We start from the raw sequence: 12931 nt of genomic DNA, 5'->3' as shown, positions 1-12931 counted from the left end.
GACGGACCCCGTGTCCAACCACCAGTAAGCAGGTTACGCCTGGAGGATCTCCTCGTGAAAGACATGACCACCAGTATGCAGGATACGCCTGGAGGATCTCCTAGTGAAAGACATGACCACCAGTATGCAGGATACGCCTGGAGGATCTCCTAGTGAAAGACATGACCACCAGTATGCAGGGTACGCCTGGAGGATCTCCTCGTGAAAGACATGACCACCAGTAAGCAGGTTACGCCTGGAGGATCTCCTTGTGAAAGACATGACCACCAGTATGCAGGGTACGCCTGGAGGATCTCCTCGTGAAAGACATGACCACCAGTAAGCAGGGTACGCCTGGAGGATCTCCTCTGGAAACACATGACATAACAGTTAACATACAGTACCAGGTGTAATGGGCCCATCTGTGTTGTATACAGACTATAGCACACCAGTTCTTAGTATAGATTGTGATAAGAATGTCATGTCTCTACATGGGAACTTCATTTGTGATGTCAGGCACTTTCAAGTACACCACATTCATTTGCATTGCATATTATAGATTGATTATTATTTATGAGTTGTAGTATAGTATATGACAAAATATATATAAGCAATGTCTATGTTGTTGTTTTGTCAGGTATACACCAACAGGAAAGCACAAACGAGGCAGGCTAAAAATGACATGGCGACGAACAGTTGTGGCTGAGCTGGAAGAGATGGGTCGTCTCTCATGGAGTAGGGTGCAAGCTGTGGCCAAAGACAGACTCCATTGGTAGAAGATTGTTGCGGCCTATAAGTAAGTAAGCGTGATTTTACTTTACAGAGGCAGCGTCTCTCTCACCCTCATATGTTCAGTCTGACAGCCCGTTGATAACAGGCCCACTGCCTGTAGTGGTGAGACGTACAGGACCGCTGTACACACCCGCCTGGTAGTAGAGATTATTCTGAAAGATGTAGATCTGCCAAAATAACAGTGCCTATGTTAGTCAATGTGAATACAACATACACCTATTAATATACAGTAGTAGAGGATCCACTGAACCATGGGCCAAAAAATAGCATTTCTTTGGCTGCATTTGGGCCGTTGGCTGTATGTTGTGCACCCCTGCCTTAGGGCCTCACCAGTTGATTTCCATGGGGACCCCAGACAGCGTACTGAAAAGCAGATGGCTTCACTCTGTGTTGGTGTAGCTCAAGGAAGTCCATGACACACACACACAATAACACAAATGCATGAGAATACCCACACAAACACATGCATACGCAACAAGTTTAATCTGAGACATGGTCTTGGCCGAAGTAAACCACAAAATGACTTGATTAACTGTTATTCATCCTATTACATTTGGATGTGTTGGATTGGATTGATTGCACGATATAGGAATATATTACCATGCTATCAATAATAATTATCCCGTCCCCTCACTGTAAATGGCATAGGAGGCTGAAAAGGATTTTGAGAACACCTGTCAAGGACAATCAAATCAACAATAAAGGACACTACGCAGTATGTCAGTCCAAATAGTTTCCATTTATAGTTAGCATGGATAGAATGATAACTCAGTTAGTTAGCGGCTGGTGACACATATGTGATATTCTTTAAATAGAAGAGATGCATTGTGGCCTTTTCAAGTATTTAAGAGTCAAACACACATACCCTAAAGAGAAACTGTGCCAGATTTTAGATTGGGTGGAAAATGCCCTTCAGGAGCATAAGTGTTTTGATTTGTTTGGCTTAGCTTAGTCCCATCTGAATTAAAACGTCCTGTTAATAGATCAAATATATTTCTTAGAGCAGAATGAAATCAGTCCATTCAACAAGGGGTGGAGGTATGGATACAAATCAGAAGTATGTTCCCAGTGTTTTTCTTTAAATATTCCTCAATAAATACACTGACTGTTAAATTTTAGCTACCGGATGCATGTTGTACCCCAGCAGAATATACTTCTGGTCTGGTGACACCTGAAACTTTGTGTCCTGCAGATTCTTTAAAAACAAAAAAAGATTCAAATGAAAATAAAGAACGTCAGTAGGAGTGATTATTCTTTCAAATACAAGTTGACACCTGTGGGAGACTGGGGGTATGGATATGTATGATAAAGCATATAAGCCATCCAAGCTACAAGATCCATCAGTTTGTCAATCAATCACTCTAGAGCAGGCCTTTCGTTTGTGGCATCTGTACTCACTAGGATGCTGCCATCCAGCAGTTAATGTTTAACTCAGGTTGTGTTTCAGGATGTACCCTTCCCTGGTGCGAAAGGCCACCACATCATCTACAGAGAGTAGATAGAGTAGAAGCCAAGTAGTGGTGAGACTGGCAAATAGACAGAAAACAGTGTTGTGGTTTAAATATGAAAAGCTGGTTTAAGATTAAGCCTAAATGTGGACTTCAAAAACACTCTTGTTGAAGATTTTTTATTGAGAATGATGTTTTATCCAGTTATGGAGGTCCAGTCTTAATCTAGGTCCAGGAAAGCATCCTGATTTTCCTGAAGTAAAATAAAATATACACTATCTTATTGAGAATCGGTCAGCATAAGAGTGTCTGCTAAACAACTAAACTGTCAAATGTAATAAGAAGCCATTGAACTTATGACAAATATACATGTATTTGATTTATGTGACTAGATTTTTTCAACCTTTTGTCAATGCCTCACATGGTTTTGTTTTGAATTGGAAACTGTTCTATTATTGAACAGGCATTGGTGGCTGCCTAGGGGGTCCTTAGGCAGGAGTGTAGGAAGTCCCCTGAGGGTAGTTCTTTGTTTGTCTAGAGTGCAGCTAAGATGCAGATCAACATGTTAAATCAACATGTATCAAGAACAAGAGTACCTACACACACACACACACACACACACACCCTAGTAGTGCACTATATAGGGAATAGGGTGCCATTTGAGACGTAGCCAGAATGTTCCATAAATCATAAACAACACCTGTCAAGTTACAGTGAAGCCACAGGGTGTACAGTAGGCTACACAATGTGGGCAGCCTGTCAAAACAGTATCAAACTTTTAAGGCTTGACATGCGTGTTTGGTAAATTAAATCTCTGACATGGAAACCTGGCTCGCTGACTGTTGAGCCAGGTCACATAGGGGTCATGAACTTTAAACAATTTTTTGTCCACGTCCTTCAGAGTGAGACTGGAGCGCTGGAACCGGAGAGACTCATCTGCAACAAAGATGGAGACCGAGAGGGGTGAGTAGCAGGAGGAAAGGGACAAATGTAGGAGGAAATGGTACAAATGTCCATAGGACTACAGTATACCACTCTGATACGGAAGCAGATTCATGCCAAACAAAACCAAAAAAACTTTACATGAATCTGCTTCCTTACTTAGAATGCATGCCAAATGTATTGCTTTGTTTTAAGTAGTAGGCCTGTGTTTGTGGGGGTGTTGGGAGGGACAGTAGTCTCATCATTTTTGAACACCCAAAATGTGTCTAGCATCTGTCTCCGAGCCTAGCTTGTTTTCCTTTTACCAGAAGTGACCATGATGACAGACAGGATGACCAGTGTTATGATCATCAGGATCACCAGCAACGCTTTCCCAATGCCTCTCCAGTTACGTGGAGTACCACGGTAGGCTACACCACCATGATGGAGAAAACACACACACACACACACACACACACACACACACACACACACACACACACACACACACACACACACACACACACACACACACACACAACACACACACACACCACTACAGTAGTTAGGTTCTAACTTCAGATGTATGTAGGTCGAGTTACAAAATAAAGTGAAGATTGCACCATAGATGTCATTAGCACAATAGACAACAAAATAAGTCATCAAGGACTTGAACAAAGTTATCAGTGGCACTTCATTAGGTATAGTTCAAATTAGAAGCACTGCTGAGTATAGCATCCATGTCAATTAATGTGATTCAAAGTAACGCTTCACTGGATAACCCTGAGACCCTGCCTTGGATAAAGGCAGTCATAGTAGATAAGGAAGAACTGACATAGATCAGATCCCATTGGGAAGTTACAGTAATTCTCACTAATTAAAATACAGTTAAATGCTACAGAGATGGAGGAGAGTTTAAAAGAGGAGAAACACCTTATTGATAACTTATAATGATCATTAAAAAAACAGAAGATTGTTTGCAATTTTCTCTTGCACGATAACTTTTTCTACAGCATGTAGTCGTAAACGTTATGAGTTTGACAGGTTTTTTATTTTTACATTTGTTTGGATGCCAGAAATGCATAAGCCTGCCAACAAGTTAAGGTCAACATCACCACAATATCTGAAGACAAGAAAGGAACAGCAGCACATAGACACTTAAATAAAGTATTGTTGTCTACACGCTTAGAAAAAAGGGTTCCAAAAGAGTTCTTCGGCTGTCCCCATAGGAGAGCCCTTTTTGGTTCCAGGTAAACCCATTTTTGGTCCCAGGTAGAACCCTTTGGGGTTCCATGTAGAACCCTCTGTGGAAAGGGTTCTTCAAAGGGTTCTGCTATGGGGACAGCCGAAGAACCCTTTTAGGTTCTAGAGGGTACCTTTTTTCCAAGAGTTTATAGATCTATGCACATGGGTAGCGTACAGACCTTAGGAGACAGATTTGAGCAGAAACGTAACTTTAACATGAAAAACACAAGACCAGACAGTCATAACTGAATTGTATACCTCCTGAGGAAATCGATCCTGGATAGTTCTCCTGTATGACTTCTCAATTCAGACAGATGGATGATTCCTATGTACAGTATTTTATAAACAATACTATTGAATAGAATAATTAATTAAAATGTGTGTAAAGTGACTTTACCATGTCAGAGGGCATGTTTTGCTGAGTGGTGAAGATCATCTTTGCGATAGTTGTCGATAAATCTATATATTCCTAATCTGGACTCCGATTTCATAATCCTGGCTCAGATTACGGAATACTAAAAATCCAACCTCTGTGGTTGGAGCCTCTCTCTTTCTGTCTCTATTTCTCTTTATTTCTCTCTCTCTCTCTCTCTCTCTCTCTCTCTCTCTCTCTCTCTCTCTCTCTCTCTCTCTCTCTCTCTCTCTCTTTCTCTCTCTGCTTTCACACTGTATTATGTCACCAGCAGGGTGCAGCATGAGTGGGTTAGCAGCTGTATTTCATATCACTATCAGTTTTGGAAATAAATAGATTACGTAATAAAGCAACACCAAATTGATTCATTTGTTTATATATCACATGTGATTCAGCCCATGTACCACAATTCAAATGCATATTTCTCACACTTAAATACTTATTTCCATTAATACCCACATTAAAAAATACTATAGTTTACTATAGTATAAATTCTGTAGTAATACTATAGTTAAAAAAACTGGCAGTGTTTGTAGTATACTGTAGAATTAACTACAGTGTTTTTCAGATATTACTATAGTATACTATAGTAGTATTCTACAGTCTGAGTGGATAGTTCAGAGCTTCTGCTCTTTTCTGTAACCTGTATTGAACACAATATATGGTCTATACTTGGCATGTAGGTTTCTAACTTATGGGAGGCACAAATTGGGATAAGGGGAAGGACAATTGGCAAAGTATATTCAAATTAATTGCTGTAGTATTACTACAGTTAAAAAACGTTTTGTGGACTGTAGTGTTTTTGTGGACATTACTGTAATATTTACTGTAGGGTTTTTGCGGACTGTAGTATACTGACTGTTTACTATAGTATTCTACAATATACTACACAGTTTTATAGTTAATAATACACATGATCAAGGGATACTACAGTGTGTAGTATAGTATTCAACAGTATACTACAGTTGACTACAATACTATGTACTGTAGTATTCTATAGTAAACAAAGGCATTTTTTTCATGTGGGCACCTTCCATTTATGTATTTTTTTAAACATTTGGAATAATGTAGAACTAATTTTCATGTGTCACACCTGCATGGTAAAAAAAAATACATTGTTTGAGTACAGTATTTAACCCGATTTGAGTTGAATTTTTGAAATACAGCGACTCCTATCATCCCTAGTCAAAGTAACATGTACAGTCTTCTACATTATACACATTTACGTACACATGAGTGAGTGCATAAGATAAATATACTCAGTCTGTAGGAAGACCTCTCTCTCTCTGTCTCTCTCCACCCTCTGTCTCTCTCCACCCTCTGTCTCTCTCTCCACCCTCTGTCTCTCTCTCCACCCTCTGTCTCTCTCTCCACCCTCTGTCTCTCTCTCCACCCTCTGTCTCTCTCCACCCTCTGTCTCTCTCTTTCTAAGCATGGATATGGCATGATGCAACACTCCTGCTCCAGGAATACCTGGGGGGTCCCACTGCTTCATCAAACCCCCTCCCACACATTCTCTCTTATGCACACACATATTGATACTGACTGGCTGTACATCCAGGAGCCTGAGAGGCAGAGAGAGCCAGAGTGAGTTACAACAAGAGGAGAGCGGCAAGTTGCATACATTTTTTTATGCAGCACCACCACCATCCCTCCTGCACTTTCTCCAGTCCTGGATGAAAGCTAGAGACTGTGTGGGACTCACGAAGGAGGATGAGTTCTGCGGAGGAGAGAAAGGACCATGACATGCACTGTGAGAAGGCGGTGGCCCTCATCATTGACCTCTGTCTGGACGACAGCCCACTGTTGCAGCCCAACACCTGCCAGGACTTCATCACACTGCTGGCCACCAACCCAAACTCTGCATGGTCAGGTATGCTCCACAGCCCAACAGCCTCCCTCTGGTCACCACTGTTTGTTTGTGTTGTGAGTGACTGGGAGCACAAGTGTTCTGCTAAAAATGCTAACTTCTATGTGTGTGTGTTGTGAATGATTGGGGTCACATGATGTGTTGAACATGCTAACTGCTATGTTTTTTGTAGTGGTCCAGTACAGGTAATTTATCATTCCTGCCAGATAGGATATTTTTTTATTTAACCTTTATTTACCTAGGCAAGTAAGTTAAGAACAAATTCTTATTTACAATGACGGCCTAGAAACAGTGGGTTACCTGTCTTGTTCAGGGGCAGAACCACATAGTTTTACCTTGTCAGCTCGGGGATTTGATCTAGCAACCTTTTGGATACTGGACAACAATCTAACCACTGGAAAATATGGTGGGCTTCTTTGGCTAATTTAGCTAGTGTACTTTCTTAGACTTAAGTACTTATTTCTGTAACATGGCAAGAAAGAAAATAAAATATGTCGGTTGCTAGGGTGATTTATTTAAAGAAAATGCAAAGTTGTTGAAATCAAGGTGATCAGGTGCCTTGAACGATAGGCTTGGTTCCTGGAATGAAAAGAGAGAGAGAAAAATGTTTTCAGGGTGGTGGCACAATATATGTGGATTGATAGATAATGTATTCCCCAGGGAAATAGATAACATAAAATTGAATTTTAGCTAATGTAATATGTTTTTTATATCATTGTGTTAACTATTGGCTCTCAATAGGACTCCCTTGTCATAATGTTGAACATTCCCCGATTGCAGATGCAGTTTTGATGACAGAAACCCCTGTTAGTCAAAGGAAAAATGCTGTTTTTCTCAACCTTATTCTCCTCCCACTTGTGTGTGTTTCTCAGATATGTGAGGGAGGTCATCTGGAAATCCTCTGTGCCATAATTGTACCCTGTATCATACAAGAAGATGTTTCCCTGACCTAAGCTTTGGGCCACTTTCTCCTTACAACACACTTTTCCTCCTATTCAACTCAAGGAAGCCTTTAATGATGTGCCAGCCAAGGGGAAACTGACTGACTGACAATACCCCATTATTCATCATGGGGGTGGCCTTTCCTTTCACTTTTCAAAGTATCACACTGTATTACTTTACATTGGTCTCCAGTTCCACACACACAGACATCCACTGTCACTCTCTTCTCTCCTTCTGTCAGGTGTGGGCTCCATAGCTCTGCTCCGTCTTTACATTTTAGTCATTTCGCAGACGCTCTTATCCAGAGTGACTTACAGGAGCAATTAGGGTTAAGTACCTTGCTCAAGGGCATATTGACAGATTTTCCCCACTAGTCGGCTCGGGGATTCAAACCAGAAACCTTTCAGTTACTGGCCCAGTTACTCTAAAATGGTAGGCTACCTGCTGTCTTAACCGTGGGGTTTATTGGCAGGTAATTGAAGTGGCTCCAATTAAAGAGCTGTGCTGTGTCTGTCAGAGGGAGCGCCCGCAGCACGGCCAGGAAGAGACCAGTGTGCACCAGTCCACAGGCAGTAATACCACATGAATAGAAGACTGCCACTGTGGACGCATACGCCCCTGCAGAGCGCTGTACACCGGCTTCCAAAAACCAAAGGTCACAGATTTGGAGTGGCAGGTTGGGCGACCGTTTGTGCTGAGGCGAATGTCAGAGTTGGCTGTGGATGAGTTTCTCGAAACCAAACTGGCTGGATTGGTTTGTTCTGCCTTTCAGACACACACACACACACACACACACACACACACACACACACACACACACACACACACACACACACACACACACACACACACACACACACACACACACACACACACACACACACACACACACTGATAGCATATGGGAGGGGAGTGTAGTTGGTAGTAGAAGGGTTAGCAATAACAATGATTATTTGGTGGTTGTTGTAGCTCATAGTGTAGTAGTATAGGTACTGTAGTTGTTCTAGCTCATTGTGTTGTGTTAGTATAGGTACTGTAGTTGTTGCAGCTCATTGTGTAGTGTTAGTATAGGTACTGTAGTTGTTGTAGCTCATTGTGTAGTGTTAGTATAGGTACTGTAGTTGTTGTAGCTCACTGTGTTGTGTTAGTATAGGTACTGTAGTTGTTGTAGCTCATTGTGTAGTGTTAGTATAGGTACTGTAGTTGTTGTAGCTCATTGTGTAGTGTTAGTATAGGTACTGTAGTTGTTGTAGCTCATTGTGTAGTGTTAGTATAGGTACTGTAGTTGTTGTAGCTCATTGTGTAGTGTTTGTATAGGTAGTTGTTGTAGCTCATTGTGTAGTGTTAGTATAGGGCCTGTAGTTGTTGTAGCTCATTGTGTAGTGTTAGTATAGGTTGTTGTAGCTCATTGTTTAGTGTTAGTATAGGTACTGCAGTTGTTGTAGCTCACAGTGTAGTGTTGGTATAGGTTGTTGTTGTAGCTCATTGTGTAGTGTTTATATAGGTAGTTGTTGTTCTCATAATTTACTGTTAGTATAACGACTGTAGTTATTGTAGCTTATTGTGTAGTTTTCGTATAGGTAGTTGTTGTAGCTCATAGTGTAATGTTAGTATAGGTAGTTGTTGTGGCTCATAGTGTAATGTTAGTATAGGTAGTTGTTGTGGCTCATAGTGTTGTGTTTATAGGTATTGTAGTTGTTGTTCTCACTGTGTATTTACTGTTAGGTATTGTTGTAGCTCATTGTGTAGTGTTAGTATAGGTAGTTGTTGTTGCTTATTGTGTAGTGTTAGTATAGGTAGTTGTTGTGGCTCATAGTGTAATGTTAGTATAGGTAGTTGTTGTGGCTCATAGTGTTGTGTTAGTATAGGTAGTTGTTGAGGCTCATTGTGTAGTGTTAGTATAGGTATTGTAGTTGTTGTAGCTCACTGTGTAGTTTTCGTATAGGTAGTTGTTGTAGCTCATTGTGTAGTGTTAGTATAGGTAGTTGTTGTTGCTCATAGTGTAGTGTTGGTATAAGTACTGTAGTTGTTGTAGCTCATTGTGTAGTGTTAGTATAGGTAGTTGTTGTTCTCATAGTGTAGTGTTAGTATTGGTAGTTGTTGTAGCTCGTTGTGTTAGTATAGGTACTGTAGTTGTTGTAGCTCACTGTGTAGTGTTAGTATAGGTAGTTGTTTTAGCTCATAGTGTAGTGTTCGTATAGGTAGTTTTTGTAGCTCATGGTGTAGTGTTGGTATAGGTAGTTGTTGTAGGTGCAGTACAAGTAGTGCTATGATGCAGAATAGCTCTGTACAACTAAAAGATAGATAGCCTTTGTCGATTATTTTCGATTACTGCTATGCGAAGCGAAAATGTTTAGGTTTACAGAAATTCTTTCATGGAGTTTTCATGGACTGTCTCTTCTTACCAAAAAGTTACCATGAGGACCCAGGCTGTTCTCTCTCTCTCTCTCTGTCCTTGTTTTGAATGTATTCGATTTTGTGCCAGTTTGGATGAATAGACGTATATCTTGGTGCAGTTCAAATCGAATTCCCGCTACAGCACGTCTTCTCAATAATTGAGATTGTTCAATAATTCATTGATGCTTCACGATATCTTCAGGGCTATCTGTATTTTGTTCTATTGCATTAGCTGTTATTGTTTGGATATGGTAGGGTTTACCATAACTACTCTTGATTGAATAAAGGTCCTGAGGTTGCATCATTACTTGAGTGTGTGCAGGCAGTGAAATTAGGGCATGGTGTTATCCAGCGTTATGAGCATTAGATCATTCACTTCATGTCACTGAGGAGGGATAAACAAGAGTTGGGAAGGAGGGAAATTGAGGAGGAGAAAAGAGGCCTGGGTTTATATGAAAACTGTTATGGACAACGAGAGGAAACTAAAAACAAACACCAGCACTCTTATCAGAACATCTCTGCACTGCCACAGTCACCTCTTACTGTTAGTTTTCCAATTTTGGTTGTAAACCTCATCTGGAAACAGCAAATATTACAGAAGGCTGAAGTCTTATCTTTGTCATCTAGAGGAATAGCAGCAGAACTGTGCAGTGTGCTGCCCACCACCACCACCACCACCACCACGCTACGTCTGCTGCTACAATATGTGAACATGAATAAATAAAGGAGTGGGGCTGAGAGTATGATAGTTAAGAAAATAGCATTAATACAGCATGTACAGGTCATGGGAGAGTGTTGTGGAGTTGTCTAGTCTCTGTAATTTATGGGGGATTATTACAGCGATGTTAGGCAGCAGTCCTATTGAGCCACATGTAAATCATTCAGCTGACTGTTGCACTGTTTTCCAGCCATGTCAATAGCATGGATTGGAGACTTAAGGCTCGCACCTGATTGGGCTCTCTAAACCGATGGTTAGCTACTTTTGTAAGCCAGGTATGGATTTCAGAGGGGCTTTGACTGGGTTGACACAAAATCCCAGTGGGTAAAAGCCCACTTATGTAAAACATGTATCTGATGTTGTTCTGAAACCCATAGACTAGAGGTGTGTGTGGAGTGCCACAATGAATGCTTTATTGTTGATGCTGAATTATAGCTGAGCACAGGAAGAAGTTTGCTGGCAGGTGCCCAAACTTCTAGGCTTTGATATCATATGATACCTTGTGTTGCGAATTGGATTATAAAAGGAAATGCTGAATCCTTACAGAGGAAGGGATGGGGATGTGTAATGCTCATAGGAAGGGAGGGGGATGTGTAATGTTCATATGAAGGGAGGGGATGTGTAATGCTCATAGGAAGGGAGGGGATGTGTAATGCTCATAGGAAGGGAGGGGGATGTGTGTAATGCTCATATGAAGGGAGGGGATGTGTAATGCTCAGAGGAAGGGGTGGGGATGTGTAATGCTCATAGGAAGGGGTGGGGATGTGTAATGCTCATAGGAAGGGATGGGGATGTGTAATGCTCAGAGGAATGGATGGGGATGTGTAATGCTCATAGGAAGGGATGGGGATGTGTAACGCTCAGAGGAAGGGATGGGGATGTGTAATGCTCAGAGGAAGGGATGGGGATGTGTAATGCTTATATGGAGGGATGGGGATGTGTAATGCTCATATGAAGGGATGGGGATGTGTAATGCTCATATGAAGGGATGGGGATGTGTAATGCTCATATGAAGGGGTGGGGATGTGTAATGCTCATAGGAAGGGGTGGGGATGTGTAATGCTCATAGGAAGGGATGGGGATGTGTAATGCTCAGAGGAAGGGATGGGGATGTGTAATGCTCATAGGAAGGGATGGGGATGTGTAACGCTCAGAGGAAGGGATGGGGATGTGTAATGCTCAGAGGAAGGGATGGGGATGTGTAATGCTTATATGGAGGGATGGGGATGTGTAATGCTCATATGAAGGGATGGGGATGTGTAATGCTCATATGAAGGGATGGGGATGTGTAATGCTCATATGAAGGGATGGGGATGTGTAATGCTCATAGGAAGGGATGGGGATGTGTAATGCTCATATGAAGGGATGGGGATGTGTAATGCTCATATGAAGGGATGGGGATGTGTAATGCTCATAGGAAGGGATGGGGATGTGTAATGCTCATAGGAAGGGATGGGGATGTGTAATGCTCATATGAAGGGATGGGGATGTGTAATGCTCATAGGAAGGGATGGGGATGTGTAATGCTCATATGAAGGGATGGGGATGTGTAATGCTCATATGAAGGGATGGGGATGTGTAATGCTCATATGAAGGGATGGGGATGTGTAATGCTCATATGAAGGGATGGGGATGTGTAATGCTCATATGAAGGGATGGGGATGTGTAATGCTCATATGAAGGGATGAGGATGTGTAATGCTCATATGAAGGGATGGGGATGTGTAATGCTCAGAGGAAGGGGTGGGGATGTGTAATGCTCAGATGAAGGGGTGGGGATGTGTAATGCTCATATGAAGGGGTGGGGATATGTAATGTTCATATGAAGGGATGGGGATGTGTAATGCTCAGAGGAAGGGGTGGGGATGTGTAATGCTCATTGGAAGGGATGGGGATGTGTAATGCTCAGAGGAAGGGGTGGGGATGTGTAATGCTCATATGAAGGGATGGGGATGTGTAATGCTCAGATGAAGGGATGGGATGTGTAATGCTCAGAGCAAGGGATGGGGATGTGTAATGCTCAGAGCAAGGGATGGGGATGTGTAATGCTTTGAGGAAGGGATGGGGATGTGTAATGCTCAGAGCAAGGGATGGGGATGTGTAATGCTCAGAGGAAGGGGTGGGGATGTGTAATGCTTAGAGGAAGGGGTGGGGATGTGTAATGCTTAGAGGAAGGGGTGGGGATGTGTAATGCTCAGAGGAAGGGAT

General features: G+C 41.9%; 1 protein-coding gene across 1 annotated transcript in view; it reads left to right on the top strand.

Annotated features, from left to right (window-relative positions):
* Positions 1-6510: 6510 nt before the first annotated feature.
* The window catches only part of LOC112255296 (synaptotagmin-6-like), a 61086-nt gene continuing 54665 nt past the window's right edge, over positions 6511-12931 (top strand). Inside the window, exon 1 of the mRNA XM_042323717.1 lies at positions 6511-6670. Coding sequence (XP_042179651.1) covers positions 6511-6670 — 160 coding nt within the window. The remainder of the gene's footprint in view (positions 6671-12931) is intronic.

This window comes from Oncorhynchus tshawytscha, linkage group LG07, assembly GCF_018296145.1.
Source record: "Oncorhynchus tshawytscha isolate Ot180627B linkage group LG07, Otsh_v2.0, whole genome shotgun sequence".
In the NCBI taxonomy this organism is placed as follows: Eukaryota; Metazoa; Chordata; class Actinopteri; order Salmoniformes; family Salmonidae; genus Oncorhynchus; species Oncorhynchus tshawytscha.
This window is presented reverse-complemented; position numbering and strand designations above follow the sequence as displayed.